General features: G+C 37.7%; 1 protein-coding gene across 1 annotated transcript in view; it reads left to right on the top strand.

The window, feature by feature from the left end:
- SLC2A13 (solute carrier family 2 member 13) overlaps positions 1-18130 on the top strand; it is a 140552-nt gene that overhangs the window by 23885 nt on the left and 98537 nt on the right. Inside the window, exons 2-3 of the mRNA XM_021539109.4 lie at positions 2598-2757; positions 6561-6769. Coding sequence (XP_021394784.3) covers positions 2598-2757; positions 6561-6769 — 369 coding nt within the window. The remainder of the gene's footprint in view (positions 1-2597; positions 2758-6560; positions 6770-18130) is intronic.

The raw sequence follows: 18130 nt of genomic DNA, 5'->3' as shown, positions 1-18130 counted from the left end.
TACACCCCTAATGGTGGGCTGGGCTTGAAAATTCACTTCTCTGTCAAATACTATACAAAAGACTATTTGAATGCTTCTTTCCATGGTACATTCTGGTTGCCTTTGAAAATTGTTGAAGAAATTTTTAATGCTCTTTTTTCTTCCCCTGACATTTTTATTTGGGTTTTTTATTCTGTGCTGGTTGCTCAGTTGATAAGAAAAGGAAGCATTGGCATGTCCTGGGAGGATCTGCTGGGAACTGGGTTATCATGCTGAGAGGCTGCTGTGAGTGTTTACCTATCACAACAAAGGGTCTTCTCATGCCATTTTATTATTGAACAATCTGTATTCCTCGCTCGAGCTTTTGGAGGCTCCCAGCAATCCTGCCAGGCTAACCTTGTTGCTAAAGATGATTTTGTGCTCTTAGTTTGGCGAGTCAGCTGGGCAGTGGATGTTAGCTAAAGCCTCTGTCATCCCATGATGAAGCCCTTCTACTGTGACTCAAGTCAGGAACCATAGCTGTGCTTCAAGAGCCATGTGCTTGCTTTTAGGTGACCCTATTTCTTGATGGGGCTCTGACACTGACCCGTGATGGTGTGGGGGTGTCTGTATGGAGCTGGTAGAGCTGCCCCAGGCTGGAAGATGTGTTGTGTCTGATGGTGCTTGGCTGTGCTCACTGTGCTCAAGTTGCATCACAGCTGACTTCAGTCAAAATAGGTTTTTGAGTGGCTGCTGCCAGTGTATTTCTAGTTTTAACTAAAAAAAATCACTGTTGCTTGTTGTAAGGAACTAGGGATTTCAACCACCAAAGCATGTGCCGCACCCAGGTGTGCTCTTCATACACTGTTGTACTGTTTTTACAGTTTGTGTGTGGACATTTCTGTCTTTTGCACAAATGACTCGTTGTCTAGTTAGTAGGAAATAGGACAGAATAAAAAGCAGCTGTGGTTTAGCATTAGTTCTTGATTCCTTATGGTGACAGAGTTTTTTGCATTGAATCACAGAATGGATTGGAAAGAACCTTAAAGATCATCTAGTTCCAATCCTTCTGCATTGTCAGGGAGGCAACTCTCTAGATCAGGTTGCTCAGAGCCCAGCCAGCCTGTACTTGAAACAGCACATGGAATATTTTTAAACTAAGTCAAGAAAGAATTTGTTCTATAACAGTAATGAAATTACACAATAATAATAACAATAATAATAATAATAATAATAATAATAATGCTTGGCCTTGGTTTTGTTTCTTGTTGTGGAAACTATGCTCAAATTCTTTTTAAACAGTTTTGTGAACACCTGATGACTTCAGTTAGTCACTTTGACTTATGTGTGCTTACTTGGAACAAAGCATTTCTTTCTTTTGAAACTATAGTTATATCTATTCTTTTATTTAATTTCAGTGTACACACAATCTGAATTGAATAAATTTATTCTTTGTATCATTACATCCAACCTTGAAATTCCAATACAGCTGCTAGCAACCATTTACTTTTTGTATGCTTCTAGAGTTTGTTAGTTGCATTTTTGTTTTCATCCTTTGAAAGTCAGAAATCAAATTGTCCAGCTTATTTTATTTAAGTGTGTGCAGATTTTGCCTTGAATAGAGTTAATTTTGTAAACGCGAAGTCCTAAGTTTAAATCCAAAATGTAGCCCATACTGGCTGCTATGAGGAATAGTAACTCTACACCAGCTGAAACCAGCACATTCTTCACCCTTATTCTATCTAGATTCAGTTCATTCTTATTACCCAGGAACCCTCTTCCCATTCTTTGATGTAATACACAGATATCATTCCTGTAGTCTGTGGACCACCCCTGTGAAATGTCTGTAAAGTGCCCATAAATGTCCATTGAGTTCCTTTAGTCCATGACTTTGGGCTCCATCTGTTAGGGTGGTCACTCAGGGCAGGAGAGGTTGTGTTTTCTGTGGAGTTACTGGGCACCAAAGCCAGCTCAGTTTGGGTCTCTGCTTGTCATGCCCAGCCTTGGTCAGAAACTCACCCTGTGTAGCTGCTCGCTCACTCCCTGCTGGTAGGGTGGGGGAGAGAACTGGAAGAGTAAAAGCGAGAAAACTCATTGGTTAGAATAAAGACAGTTTAGTAGGTACAGCAAAAGCTATGCACACGAGCAAAGCAAAGCAAGGAATTCATTCACCACTTCCCATGGGCAAGCAGGTGTTGAGCCATTTGCAGGGGAGTAGGGCTCCACCATGTGTTACAGCTGTTGGGGAAGACAGAATCCACAACTCCTAATGTGCCCCCTTTCCTCCTTTGCCCCTAGCTCTGTATGTTGAGCATGATGCCATGTAGTCCGAAATATCCCTTGGATCAGTTGGGGTCAGCTGTCCTGGCTGTGTCCCCTCACATCTACTTGTGTGCCCCCAGCCTCGATGATGGGGTGGGGTGAGAGGCAGAACAGGCCTTGGCTCTGTGTAAGGAATAAAGAAAACACCCCTGAATAGCTAACACTGTTTCCAGTACAAATATGAAACATAGCCCTATACTAGCTACTAGGAAGAAAATAAACTCTGTCTCAGCCAAACCCAAAATAGTACTTTATGATGAAAAAGCAATGTACTATCTCTTTTGATTTAATAACTGTAACTTAATTTATTCTTGTAGGTGTAGCATCTATGACTGTGCCAGTGTACATTGCAGAAGTGGCCCCACCACACTTACGAGGCAGATTGGTCACCATTAACACTCTCTTCATCACTGGAGGGCAGTTTTTCGCAAGCGTCGTCGATGGGATCTTCAGCTACCTCGCGAAGGATGGATGGAGGTGTGTGAGCCTTCCTTGCTAAAAGCAAATTGCCATAGTTGTGATTTGGCTGACAGCTATTATCATTCTTAGTGGTAAAACAGAATTTACATAGGAAGTGATAAAACTGTATAGTAAAATGGAACTTCAGTAATTAAATCTTGCCAATATAGATCCCTACTGCTTTTGCTTAAGCTTAATACTCACATTGTGTGCAGATTTTTTGACTTTGCTAAACTTTAAAGTGGGAGAGTAATAAATATGCATCACAAGCATGAATGATTGTCATGATGTTTATGAAGGTAGCTTGCCTTTTGCATTTACAATAATTACATGCTGATTTTTCAAAAGGCAAATTTCCAGTAAGAAATATGGTATATGTGCAAGATAGAGGTGAAGTATGAATATTCTTAATCTGAGCAGTAGTAATCTCTAAGAATTAAAGGATATTGTAGCATAAATTTAGAGTTAAAAGTTCATGTTATGAAATAATAAAAATCTATTTTCTAGGCAGCACAAACCCAGTTATCTCAGCCTCTTCTATGTCACATGCTTCAGTTGTGCAACCTCTCTTAGTGATCCATTGTTATTCCTGGTTTGTGGCTTTCTCTTGTATTTGTAGTCTTAGTGCAGCACAGTGTGTGAAGTAGAGAAGAGCAATAATTTCTGCAGTCTGCGGGCACGTGCTGGGTGACTTTTGCAGTAATGCTGTGTTTTATGTATGTGACAAATACTGCTCTGTTGGATTGAGTGGAGTGAAGAAACAGGCTACCACCTCAGTGATGAGGTCTCCAAGTATTCCAGCTGCAATGCTGGAGCTGTTAATTGAGTTTACCATCCTCAGCTAGTTTATTGCAACCTAAGGCTGAGCAGGGAAGAGTACAGATGGTCTGTCACCTGAAAAGATTGGCCAGCAAACATGTGGGGAGAAATCACAAGTGTCTACCCCTGAGTCATTGCATATAAGAAGGAACATTGCAGCAATTATTGTATCTCTTACTGACTGAATGGCTTAGCACTGGAGTGCTGTAACAAACAATAAGGAATTTTAATTTTTCTTGGCTCTGCTTATTCTTGGAAATGCTGGATATTAAATTAAAATAAACCAAAGAAAACAAATATTTAACATGACCCTTAGGTTAGCTTTATAAACCCTGCTAATGTTATCGTAATAGTATTGCAGCAGTATGTCAGAGAAGGAGAAATGTTACAGCAGACTTATTAAATTTCATGTTGGATTTTTTCAGGTCTGCTAGACATCTGGCTTCAAACACAACGTCTTGTAATCTGTATAGGAAAGAACTATATTAGATTTCTGAAAGCTGGCTCACTGTGTGAAATGTCTAAAATTGCCTGCTTTTACTCTAAATTGATTATATCAAAATGGCTTGCTCTGAAAAATTTCACCAACTCTAGAACTTGCAATGGATGTTCCCTGTCAACTAAACATTTTCCTTCTGGCCTGTTCTTTTTACTCAGCTTTGACCAGAATTTTGCAAATTGGAAACTAACTTCAGTGAGGGAGCACTGTCTGTATGTTTCTTGTCTTGCCTGTGATAAACAATCCAATAGAGTCCAATGGGTATGAATCAAGCTTTCAGGAGCCTTAATTGATTTTGCCTCCTAAGATGATTGCAGGCACCCAACTGCTTAGTTCTGGAGGCTCTGCTGCATTTAAGTGATTGAAGGACTTTGGAGGAGAAGAAATTTAAGCAACAAGAGTCTGAAGGACTAAATCTGCATACTTAGATGCATGAAAACGTACTTCAGCATGCACTTTGACAGGATACAGCAGTTGTTTTTTAATCTCTATGAGTTTGTTTTATGCTTCATTTGAAATAGAAAAGGCTTTCTAAATATCACTCCAATAAAGATATCAAATCTACAATTTGGTGAGCTTCAATGGTCTATGTATTTTGTGCACAGCTACCAAAATGTTTGTGGAGAAGGAAAAGTGTAGGAATAAATGAGGCCATTATTGAATGAGAGCATTAGTGAATGAGGAAGGAGAACATTAGTGGATTAGTGACAGTTAGATATGTTGACTGAAGACAACTCAGCTAATAAGCCTTCCACCAACTTTATGGTTTGAATTTATTTTCTTTCTTATGCTTTTCTTTTTTAACTAATAGTGAGCTATATAATTTTTTAAAGTGTTATCAAAAAAAAAGAGAGCTGCTAACTGAGCCCTTTCCTAGACCAAGTTTTGCTTGTATGACCTTTGGAAATTTTGACTGTTTTTAAGAAGAACTTGTGGGCTCAGCTGGGGGTGGGAAGACTGGTCTGAATGCTCATTGTCCTGGGATGGCCATCCACTTTGCATTGCCTTTTGGGTATTCTTTTTACCATTCTCCACTTTTTTGCCTGTTGTACTGCCCATGTTTTTCTTTGTTAAATCCACAAATGCCTCTAAGAAGGCATTTATAATGTATTTTTCCTTTTTTACTCAAAATGCATTTGAACTTGACAAATGCATTTGGTTCATTGCCCTAACATAAGGTTTGCAATAATAGTTCTCTCCTTTCTACTCAATTAGCAATCTGATGCATGCTTTATAAAAAGATCTAGGTAAGAGGTTGCAGAACCACCTGTGAAATCATGCATCCTGGGGTGTGGAGAGAGGAGCTAGAGGAGATTAGCAAATCTCCTTAATTTCCTGACTGATGTCAAGGTATGAATTTGTTTATGAGTACAGGCTACTTCTATATTCAGAGGGACTGGTTTCTGGAGGTGTTTAACGATTATATCCACTGATGTGAAAGCTGTGATAACTGCAATAATGTACAGGTGACACCAGCACTGTTTGAAGTCTTTAATGAAAATGAAAATAATCTGGGTGAGTGTAAATGGAAAAAAGTCAGATTTAAAAAGCAGAACAAAATTATACATTGTTCTGCAGTTCTTTTTATCCTTTTATTGTTTTATTGAAGAAATATAAAAATGTGATGTGTATAAACCAGAGCCACCCATGAAAATTTGTGGTGTGCTTGGCTTGCACAGCCTTTTCCCTCACTTTGGATGGAACAAATAACCCTGCTTGAGTGTTGCCACAGATGTCAGTGCAGATCCCTGGGAAGCATAACTGTGCTTTTACCAGTGGTAATTCTCTGTTAAGTAGAGAAATAGCCTTAATGCTGTAAATAGTAACCCTTGGGCATCTAAAATGCAGTTTTGATTTAAAACCTCACACTGCATCTGACTGAAGATTTAAAATCAGTCACTCTGAAAGATCTCCTGTAAATTGCTGTGCTGGTGAAATGAATTTTTTCCAGTGTTTTTGCTTATTGTCAGAAATTTTCAAAATTAAAACTGGCAAATGTGTCTATGTCTATGTACTACTGACCAAATTATGCATTGTTTTCTGGTTGTTTTTTATTGTTGTTGTTTGTTTGTTTTTAATATGTTGATTAAACAGCAGGATTTCAATCTCATCTTTGTCATCAGCAGTACTTGGTTTTCTCCATGCATTTGCTTTTTCTTTCTCTTGATTATTGTCACTGAAGGGTTTATCAGTTTCCAAACCAGTGTAATATATCAGGTTTTTTATTTAGTCTACCTTAGTGTCCTCAGGACCAGTGATACTAGAGTCAGTGGTGGCAGAAGTTACCATGTCCCTGAGATTCCCTGGAAATGAAAGAGAAATCATGTTTTCTAGAATACCTGCAAAATATTATCCTTGGCCCCTTAACTTACAGTGAGAAAGAATACGAGGGGTGGGAGATTTGATCTGTAAATACAGCTTGACTAGCTGTAACTGAATCTTCTAATAGTGTGTTTTTGTAGGCAAATAGTAAATATTTATCTATTTTCTTATTTAATTCCAGGTACATGCTGGGCCTGTCGGCTGTACCAGCAGTTATACAGTTTCTTGGGTTCCTGTTTCTTCCCGAAAGTCCCCGCTGGCTCATTCAGAAAGGCCAGACTCAGAGGGCACGCAGAATTCTGTCTCAAATGCGTGGCAACCAGGCAATTGATGAAGAGTATGACAGCATCAAAAACAACATTGAAGAAGAAGAAAAAGAGGTTGGAGCAGGTATGCTGAATACTTGTTGGCCACTGTATCTATCAATGAGAAGATAAAAATCAGAAGACATGTTGACGTTGTAGCCTGTGGGAGCTTGATGCTTTTATTTATCAGTTTGCTCTTTGAAGTATTTCTTGTACTGATAGCTTCAAAAATGAAGAATTTCTATGATCCTGCACTTTCAAATTAGGTTCTGATTTCTTAAGTGAGGGAAGAGTAAAGTTGTGTAGGATTCTAAATTTATGCCACCTACACTTATGTGAGAATTGTTTTCAGAAAATGGGTAAGTTTAAGAATGCACATCTTCAAGAGTGAAAATAAATAAAATAAAGTTTGGTTTCTTTCATCAGTGGAAAAGGCCAAACAGACACAAGAGAGGTCAGAAGGCATTGTACATGCCTCAATTATCCAGCAAACTGCATTCTAGACAAGAAGCCTTTGAAAAGATGTACAAAACAAGGGCTTAATACAGAGATTCTTTTTCTGTAAAAGCAACTTCTGAAAGTCCTTTTGATCTGTCCTCAAGAGAGTAAGGCACCTAAATCAGATCCTTTTTTTCACTCTTTTGAATCTTTTTGTCATACTTGCTCAAAACTTTGTGTTCATGTGTGTACTTAAAAAACAAGATTACCATTTGATTGACTTTCTCTACTCTGCCTATTTTTTCTGTGCTTTATGTCAAGTAAGACTCTTAAGTAAGAGTTATCCTTGACAGGAAAATACTGTAACTTTTTAGAGCTGGTGGAAAGAAAAATGGATGTTACTTTACATCTGTGTAACCTGAGATTCAGCATCTGATAATACCTATTCTCACTGCCTTATTGAGTTTGTCTTTGAACCTTACAATAAATAATTATGTGTCTGGAAAAAGTTATTTGACATATATAGTTGAAAGGTTTTTAAAATATTCATCACTAGTGTGAAGCACAGCTGGGTTTTTTTCCTTACATTATGTTTTTGAGGCTTTGGATACCTTTTTTTTTCCCAGTTCTTTGGGGTTGGGAAATGAAGTTCATGAAAGCTAATTTGATAAAAAGATGAAGAGGGTATTCATAGAACAGCTTGGGCTTAAGAGTCCTCTGCTTAGGACTTCTTCATTCTAATTAGGGATTGGGCTATTCACTTCTGTGGAAAACCACTTAATGTCTAGTATTAAAGTTTAACACTTTGTAGAAATAAAAGGAGCAGGCATTTGGTCTACTCAATCCCTTGTTTTTCATCACTGGGCTATAGGCTATGACCTTGCTTATTGCTCTTAAATCTTCTGCCATTATGCTTTTTGACAATTATGAATCAAATGTGGTGTTGTAGGTACAGTAGGATTGGCTCCATTGTTAAATAAGTCCTTTATATATTTGTAGTTTTGACTGGGACATTAACTGTGTCATCAATCAATGAGATTGTTGTCAGGGATATGCAGGTCTCTTGGTTTCCCCACACACTTTCCCCAAAACTTAATGTGTTCCTGGAGTTTAGTTAAATCAATCACATTTCTTAGGAGAAAGCTTGGTGACAGACAATCAATGTTTTGCTCTCAGGTAATCTACAGCTTCAGAGTTGTTACCCAAGGGCATTATAAAAATGAGGGTAGTTACAAGTATATGCTGTCCCATTTGTTATAAATTCTTAGCAGTCAGGCATTGGAAAGCTATGGTCACTTTTGATTTTGATTATAATTGTATTTAATCTCATTTAACTCAAGACCTTCATTGTTATAAAGAGGTATGTTGTATGTCAGCATCAAGACATACATTGCTTTTGTTACCTTTCTGTGACTTACAGGTGGTATATACAGGTGGTGTTAAATTGTAATTGCTTTCATTTCTTGAGGAGTTGTCTGGATCCCCAGTATTGAATTTTGCTTGTGTAGTGCAAAAGCAACTTTCTGTTCATGGTTTCATTGGCAGGTTTTCAGGTACTGACAACTTAAACATGTACATCTGCAAAGACTTTGCATTTTATTTTGCTATGGGTATATTGCTATTAGTTTGGGTAAGGTTTTGGGGTTTTTTTGTGTGTGTTTGTAGTTTTTTTGGTTTTTTTTTTTTTTTGGTGGGGGTGCTTATCTATATTAATGTGAAAATTTTTTTATTAATTTTTCCTATTTGTGGCAGACAGTGTTTTAAAGTGCTAATTAATAGCAATGACAGATGACTATAATTCCTATCAGAAATTTTGAACCTCATTCCAGTTTCACAAAAAACTTTAATAAACCTGAACTGGCAGTGTGTGTACATGACATTCAAGGAAAGATGATTTTGCATATTGAAAATCATCTGGCTTGCTTTTAGGTAAAAGTGCCATTTCCTTTGCTGTCTTTTTATTTCTTGAGAAAGGACAGATATTCTTTTTCATTGACTGATGCACAAGCATCTTTGCCAGTTCCTTAGGGCATCACTTTCTAAGTGAAACTAAGGCTGTGTGTACTGCAAGGGAGTAACACAATGCAGCCATAACACATTCTCCAGTCCCACATTGAGGAACTGTAATGCCTCTTGTAACTGTTTATCAACTGTTCTCAATCACTGAGGAGTGAATCGTCAGAAACTTCATCTGTATTGTTTAAGCTATTTTAAAGTTTGGCTTAAATATGTGTCATAAAACTAGAGAACTTAATTGCATTTTTCACATGGTCATCAAGCAGCATCTGTCTTCAAAATGAAAAAAACACCTTCAGCAACAAACTTCTGCTTCAGAAGTCTTCTATACAGTTATGGGATACCTATTCAGTGAATGATTCACATTTCTGTGTCCTTTCCAATACATTCAATCAAATTAATGCTGCTGATACTGATAAGCAGCTTACATTTTTTTCATTTTGAGATTGGCATCAGGAAAATAATGTATCTTTTTGACAAATACTTTCCTCATGACTGGTTATACAAATGACATTTTTTCATTTTTTTTCTGGCAGCCATGGATACTGCTTTTGTGTGCTCTGTTATGTACTTGCAGTATGACTTCTGGTGCTGTACCCTTGCATTTTCTGAAATGGAGGGGAGGGCATTGCATTCTGCAGTAACATTTCAAGACAAGTCAAATCTTTGTCATCATCTAATCATCATCTGTTAACATCAGCTCTCAGATGCTGTACTGCAAAAACCAGGCTGGTGATAGGAAAATTGGAATTAAGAAGATTTTAGAAACAGTGTTCCCGAAGAACTGAGCATAGTAGTTTTAGTAGTTTATAGGTGCAGAGTGACCTTCTCCCTCAGATATGCTGTGAGTCTCACAGATTCCCAGTGCTTGGCTTAAGTTCTGAAGCCTCATGGGGAGAAAAGGGAGAGAATGGTCAGAAGGGGTTTGCAGTTGAGAGAAAGATCAAAGACATTGCTGGGAGAGTATTCTGGCACACCTTTTCCTAGCAAAACAAGTCTGACTGCTGAATTGTAGTTTTTAGTACAGTTAAGGCAGAGTTCTGTAGTGCACTTCAGTTAAAAATAGGCAATCAAATCATAGCAATGCAGCTAAGCACTGGCACAGGGGCTTAATTGCAGAATCAAAGATCATGGCATGGTTAGGGCTGGAAAGGACCTTAAAGAGCATGTAATTCCAATCCCCCTGCCAAGGGCAGGAAACCTTCTACCTGGAGACTCATCCAGCCTGGTCTTGAACACCTTCAGGGATGGGAAATCCAAAACCTCTCTGGGCAGCCTGATCCAGTGCCTGAACACCCCCACAATAAATTATTTCCTTTTAATAGCTAATCCAACTGTACATTCCTTCATCTTATGGCCATTCCTGCCATCCTGTCCCTACATGCCCTTTTAAAAAGTCCTTCTCCAGCCTTCTTGTAAGCCCCCCCAGCTCTAAGAGCTCTCCAGAGCCTTCTCTTTTCCAGGCTGAACAGCCCAAATTCTCTCAGTCTATGTTGACAGGAGAGGTGCACCAGCTGTGTGGTCAACTGATTCTCTCGATTCATTCCAGATCCACATCTGTCTTGTGCTGAGAGCCCCAGAGCTGGCTGCAGAACTCCAGGTAGGGTCTCATGAGAGCAGAGTAGAGGGGGAGAATCACCTCCCTTGACCTGCTGGTCACATCTCTTTGATGCAGCCCAGGATGTGGTTGGCTTTCTGGGCTTCTGGCACACACTGTTGGTTCATGTCCAGCTTTTTTGTCCAGCAGCACTCTCAAGCCCTTCTCTCCAGGGCTGCTTTCAATCCATTCTTCACCCTGTCTTTGTGCTTGAGATTGCTGTGACCCTGCTGCAGCACCTGGCACTTGTTGAACTTCATGAAGTTCTCACACACCCACCTGTAATTCTTGTCAGGATCCCCCTGGATGATATCTCCTTCCTCCAGCATGCCAACTGCACCACACAGCTTGGTGTTGTCAGCAAACTTGCTGAGAGTGCACTTGATCCCACTGTCCATGTTGCTGTCAGAGCTGACGCTGTACTGATCCCTGTGGATTGTCACTCGTCACTTCTGTCCACTTGGACATTGAGCTGTTGACTACAAATCTTTTAATGTGACCATCCAGCCAATTTTTTATCCATTGAGTGGTCCATCCACCAAATCCACATCTCTCCAAGTTTGGACAAGGGTGTAATTCAGGATGACGTCAAATGCTTTACACAAAGTGGATGATAGTTTTTACCCTTCCCTTATCCACCACTACTGTAAGCCCATCATAGAAGGCCACCAGGTTTGTCAGGCTGTGAGGATAGATGAAGTAGCTTGTGTTTTTAAGCAAATTAAAGTGTGGGATTTGTAATGTTAGTTCTAGAGCAAGCACTTAGGTGTGAACTTAATGTGGTGGTTTGTGCATGAAAATAAAGCTGTCTAGCAGACCTTTTGTAAAAGTTTTACTTGTTGCCAGTCTAGTAGTCACTTCTGACTGGAAAGAAATAATTATAGCATCCAAGTTGTGGTGTTTTCAATAGATTGTTAATTTTACATATGCTGGACAGTACTACAAAGTTCAATACAAATTGGAGAAAAGTATCTGTTTGTACTGTCTTTTTGGGTGAAAAGTGTCTGCAAACTGCATGGCTTTTCCTCCCACCCCTGCATGTAGCTGTATTCAGCTGTGATGTGTCAGGATGCATGGATGGTACTTCACACAAAATCAGAAGTGATGTTTGGTACTAACTTAGCATCCTGATGAAATGAATGTCATTTGCATTAAGACTAGACATTTATTTTTGTGTGGATGAAGGCTGTGTAACTGTGAATTGTAATTAGGAGAGCAGTGTTATCTCCCCCAGCCTTATTTTTCCCACATTTCTTTAACCTGTGAATTAGGGTTGAGATTCTTGACCTTATCTGCTCTGCATGTGCACCTTTGCCTTTTGTTATCCGTTGTTATCCATGTACATGTGTCTGCTTCTGATCATGAAGTTGTCTTCTTTGCACATGTTACGCTTACTGATTTTGCCATGTAAAACTGCTGGGGCTCAGCAGTGCATGGAACCATGCTGCTTCTGTGAAATTCAGTGAGACATTTATAAAATTTGTCATTGCAATTGTTTAACCTTCCATTCTGTACCAGAATGTTACATAATGAGCACTGCTTCTAGATTAGGCATTTTCCTGTGCTTTCATTATTTAATGCACTTTTGTTATAGCTGAGCTTTTTTTGTGACACCAAGAAAGATGCCATTCTTTCAGTCTTATAGACTTGACTCACTTAACATTTTTGCTGTATTTCCTATTTCAGCAGTGAGTCAGGCTCCTTTTTAACGTTTTGTATTTCCCTGTTGGAGATAAATGTGTTATGACAGAAAGGTAAAACCACCTCATTGCTTTTGGGTTTCAACTTGTAATTTTATCCATTTAACTGAGAGTTAAAATATGACATTATGAGGCAGGAGATCTGGACCCTCAGTCTTTCCTGGTTCCAGTGTTTCTATTTCTTGCATCTTTTCTTCTTAAGTAATATTTTAACTTGTTATATTCCTGGTTGTGGCTTTGGCTGGAACCATTTTATATGCATCTTTCTAGGGAGATACTTAGAAGTTTGCAGTTTTCATTCTTATTCGTAATTCTTCTCTTGCTTCTGGGAGTCTTTTTTATGCCAAGGCCATTGCCTGACATGCTTGATGTTCAAAAAGTGATAGCCATGCTTATTATTATTGTACATCAGCTGTAATCTTATTTAATGAAACGTGGTAATACTGGAAATGGTGGTTAATGGCCAGTCTGAGAATCACAGATCAGTTGTATGTTTTGGAACAAGCTCTGCTTTGCCTGAATTCCAGACAGATTTCATGTATGGTAGTCCTAAAGGGCAGGAAAAGTAAAACTTCCTCTAGGCATAGGGAAGAACTGAAAGGCAGGACATTTTCAGGTTTAATTTAGTTTAGTTTACTTTTGTTAGATCCACTATGAAATTTCTGGAAATAATACACTTAGCTTTTTATTGACAGCATTAATAAGCTTTTTATTGGGTCACAGCTTCTGAAGCCTACAGAGAATTCAAGCTACAAGTCTGGAAAATAAAATTAAAAATACTTCATCTTTTATCAGTTCAACAATAGATTTGATGATTAATGAATTTGCTTTAAGCCAAATGACATTATTCACAGATTGAATCTGAATTTGCTTGTATTTGTGTAGTTCAGAACTGCTGCTCTTCTAAGCTTGATTGTGGGACTGCATGTCTGGAAACAGTATTGGAATGCAGCACTGAACATTCTGCTGCACCCCATACTTTGTTTAGGAACAGGTATCTGTTTTGGGAAAAAAAAAAGGGTTTCAGAGTGAAAAGATGTTGGAAGAAAAGACTACTAATTAACATCCTTTTATCAGAGACAGTGGTTTTTCTAAATCAAAAATTGTTTAAAGAAGAGGCAGTGAATATAGATAGTGTGTTTCAGTGAAATCCAAGTGAATAGGAATTTGTTATTTGTGCTACAAAACCAAACAAATCCCGATGCTTCCTCCCATTGCCCTTTGGACAATTTAAAATGGAATAGCTTATTTTTCTTTCCTAATATGAGCAGCCAAAATTAGACATTTTCGGCTGGCTCTCAAGTATTAAAATTATCTCTGTTTCATGTTTATTGTCTGTTTGGGATCGCTGCAGAAATTTGTATTTATAGAAAAGTATCTATTTCTTTTAATACAAAAGCTACTTGTTTTTGGACTTAAACAAGTTGTTCCAACTGACTTGACCTGGATGAGCTGCTAGAAGCTAATGGCTACTGGCCCCAATTTCCATGTCTTTTCAGAGCTCAGTTCAGTGCTGGAAAGTGATAAGCTAGACACGTTTTTCGATTTTCTAGAAGTAGTGCTTGGACTGTTATAAAAAATCTTCTATATAATAACATAAATTTCAAACAGTATTTCTTAAATTTACAGTAGTGCCTTCTCAGTCAGAGGAAAACCCCCAAAATAGTGTGGTGTGTGAAATTTTGGAAAAGCTGGACAAAAGATTCCTGCAAAGTTGAACTTGAAGGGCTTGGTGGGGCAGGGGGAATATTCTTGATCAACAAAAAGAAAAGTAGATGTGTATAACATGAGTAATAGTAAAAGAAACAGAAAAAAATTAAAAAGAATCTGCCAGTGTGCTGGAGGGCAGCTTGGGTGTGAACTGGGGTGCCAGCAGTGTGGTAGCTTGGTTGTGTTAGAAATGGGAAACCACGGCTTTGAATTTCCTGCGCACTCTTGTGGGAGAGGTGGGCACACACTGCCTTCACAGTACATTTGTGTTTTGGGGCTTGTTTTTTTTCTGGCATGGTTACACTGATGTACTTGTTTTCCATCTGAAATTGTGCATCTGCTTTTTCTATTTCTGTATATCTTTCTTAAGGAGTAATAAAATTATGGTGCCTCTAGAGCTGCTAATGGCATTCAAAAGCTCAGTTAATTAGAAAAGGGGGAAAAAAAAAGCCCTGGTTCTTCATAATTTCTCTGCTGAATCCAGCATCTGCTCTGAATACACAATTCTAAGTCAAATACTCCTGCCTGAGCCTCCTGTTTACATGCAACAGGGATTCAGACAAAATATACAGTGTTATGTGAAAATGTTAATGGGTATAGGAGGAAATTTTTTTATAGACTGCTGAGGAATATTTTTAACGCTTTGCTACGCTTAGTTCTATGGTTCTTTGAGCTAGCTCTTAGAGCAGGTTCTGTTTCAAAACTTGGAGACAATCTTGCTGCTTCTTTGCTCTCAGACCTTGTGAAGAAACTCTAAAAGAAATTTAAGGATTTTAATAACAATATTGATATGTAAATGCTCCAGACAGGTAGTTGGGCAGTCTTTATCTATTGGTTGCACTTTAGCCTTCTCAGTATAATAATAATTTTTTTTTTTTGTTTTAATAATGTTGTTTTGTAGTGTTGTATGACTCTTCCTCTGCAGCCTTTTATGTGACAGGCTTTGCACAAGGGTGGAGCTTGGTCCACCCAGCCGATGTTAATGATTCTGTAATAGCAGTAGTTTTGTTTTGATTCAGTAGTCAGGTGAACCCAGTGTTTATACAGCCTGTTTAAATTAAAGGATTTTGTTTATAGGAAGAAGGGTTATAAACAGTGTTTGTGCTTACTTCTTTTACATAAGGTCACATTCTGCTCCTACAATATAATAAAGTTTTTTTCTTCCTGGAGACCTTCACCCAAGGTATTGTCTGCCTGATTTTTGTCCATCCTCATTTTTCCCTTTTCTTTTAAAATAATAGCAGTGGGTGTTTTTGTTTTTGTTCTTGTTTGGTTTTTTTTTTTTTTTTTCTCTCTGCTGCTTTCCAGACACTTTGTTCTTCTAGTGAACTTCAAGAGTTTGGTTCAGAATAATCAGCTGTCCTTGCACAATGCTGATAGTTAATGTATTCATTCATTGAACTTTTTGGTAAATCTTGTCAAACAGTGTGACATCTACCATAACTAGCATGCTGCCAGATGTGGATTGTGTTTTGTTTGACAGAAGATGGATTTGAGAAAAAAAAAACAACAAAAGCTTTAATGTTGTTTGTTGCTGTGTATGTTGCTGCTGTGATTTCCAAACGACCTGTGCTTCTTTACACAAATATTTTCAAGCTTTCCTTGGAAAGAAAGCTTTGCCTTTTAAGAAAGCAAGTTGTTGGGATTATTACTTTGAAAAATAATTGAAAAATTGTATGGTACTTCCATGTTGGCTGTTTGACTAGAATCAATGTATATAGGCCTAGTGCTGTCATCTAGGAGAGAAGAAACAGATTCTTTCTTTACATTAATTTTGTTTGACTGTAGTTTTTAGAAATGGTGAACCAGTTCAGAATTTTGTTTTATTCATAACTTTTTGGGCAAGAAAATGTTAGAATTCTGCTTTCCTTTTCGGTTGTGTGCCGTTTGTTTGGGTTTTTTTAAGTCATATCCCATAAGCCATTGTGATGCTCAACAACTGTAGTATGGTAGCCTTGCTCTTGAGCCAAATTCCTAGGAAAGAGCTTCCACTGTGTTTTATTTCACACCAGAACAGGAAGGGTAAGATTAACCTCTTCCTTTTATCATCTGGATGAATGTGTCTGGGGGATTTCTTCTTGTTGTTTTTACTATGAATTCTTTGGAAATCATGGCTTTCACAAATATTGAACTGTATTTCAATCATATTCTAGAAATACCTGCACAAAAAGCTCTGATTAGCTCAGCTAACAATTCAGAAAACAATTAAAGAAAAAAAAAAATCTGTATGACTGGTCCCTCTCCACCCCTATTTTCAGGTTTTCCTTTTCCTGAAAAAAACCAACCTAACTTCTCTGCAACAAAAATCCTACCCCTTCCATCAACAATTCCTTCACCAAAAACCACCGGTCATTTTTTAGCAATCTCTTTTTTCCCCCTCAGGAAACCACTATTCTGTTAAATATCTTTACTATGAGGAGAGGATCACTGTTCCTATAGTGGTCAGTTTGTGTATGTTTTTTTTCCTTTGAGCAGTTAGAGTAGTCAGAGGTAAATATTGCATTTATGGGTAATGGTGGTTTTGAAAATTTTTCTTGTTGAGTATTTCTATTTAAGAAGAAATAATGTTTTCTAAGCTGGTATAATTTAATATCTATGGATATTCAAATATTTTCCAAAAATCAGATGGAAAATGTTGTTATGTAGTCAAATAAGTTATCCTGCAGTGCAGCCATGGTGATTTATTAATTAATATTTTTTAATCCAATATTATGAATTATATTTAGAATTGTTCTGTAACTTAATGTGGGGGAAACTTGAATTTTTTTTTCCTTTTCCCAGCCACACATAGTGAGTATTCTATTCCTCCCTTAGATAGTGGACTTCAGGCCAAAATTTAGCACTTGTAAACCTTACATGCTGTTATTTTTCCCCCACTTTTGTTGCAAGGAGACTGTAGAACTGCTGAGAGCTCAGATTGCTGTATTGCATGTAAGAGCTTAAATATCTCCAGTTGGGCATGCTGGATGTTTACTCTGCCTTTCCTGGTGAAATGACTGGTTCTCCCCTTTCACATTTTATTGTAGAGGTCACAAACCAAGCATCTTGAGCTTGTGCTGGTCCTGGGGGGTCTGTGAGCCCCAGCCTGTGAGCTGGGGCTGGGAGGACTTCAGGAACATCTTTGCCTTGTAGAACAGCACTTCAGTACTTTACAGGAATAGTTTAGAGCTTTCTTTTGGTACTAAAACTGCATTAATATATTTGGGTTTCTATTAGCATTGGATGTCTTTAAATTTTTGGTGTGCATTCTCCTTGGTGTCAGTGGCTTTAAAGAGAACAAAAATACCATTTATTAGTATGGGTTTTGACGTGTTTCCCATCTTTTATTGAACATGGAAAGGTTTAATTACAATTATTTAATAAAATGGCACTTGATTGCTCTGAACATTACATTACTATTGAAGTAAAAGTTGGCAAAAGTATACTTGAAATGGGGTTGATTTAAGAACATTAATAATTTTAAGGTAATTCTGTCCTTTTGAGTTTATATTGAAGTAATCAATTTTAATATAAATGTTCTATAACTATCTTCTCTAACACAAACCACATGTGATTTTTCATAGTAGCTGAGGTGGATGTAGCTTATGTTAAAAGTATGCAAGTATGGATGTGTAAATGAATAAATTATGTCTTCTGTAGTGTATGATATAGAAAGTAGATAATTGAGGCAGAAGACTTCATTTTTAGTTAAAGCAAATATACGTTTCTATGGCAATAAAAAAGCAAATTTAAAATGTAGGTGGTTCTGACTGTTGCTGGTCTAAAATAAAGGTGGCAGTTGCAGAATAGTACATTCCATAGCCAAAAATATCCAAGAAAAGAAAAATACATCTATATTGCCTTAATTAGTTTGCCTTAATTTTTAAAATTTTTTTATTGTAAGCTCATTCCAATATATGTACTTTTCCATCCTTTAATTTTTCCTTTTTTCTACTGTGTGTGGTAAATAAATATATAAGATGTTCATATATGCAAATCTTTTCTC

The sequence above is a fragment of the Lonchura striata genome, chromosome 1A (assembly GCF_050655825.1).
Source record: "Lonchura striata isolate lonStrDom1 chromosome 1A, ASM5065582v1, whole genome shotgun sequence".
Taxonomy (NCBI): Eukaryota; Metazoa; Chordata; class Aves; order Passeriformes; family Estrildidae; genus Lonchura; species Lonchura striata.
This window is presented reverse-complemented; position numbering and strand designations above follow the sequence as displayed.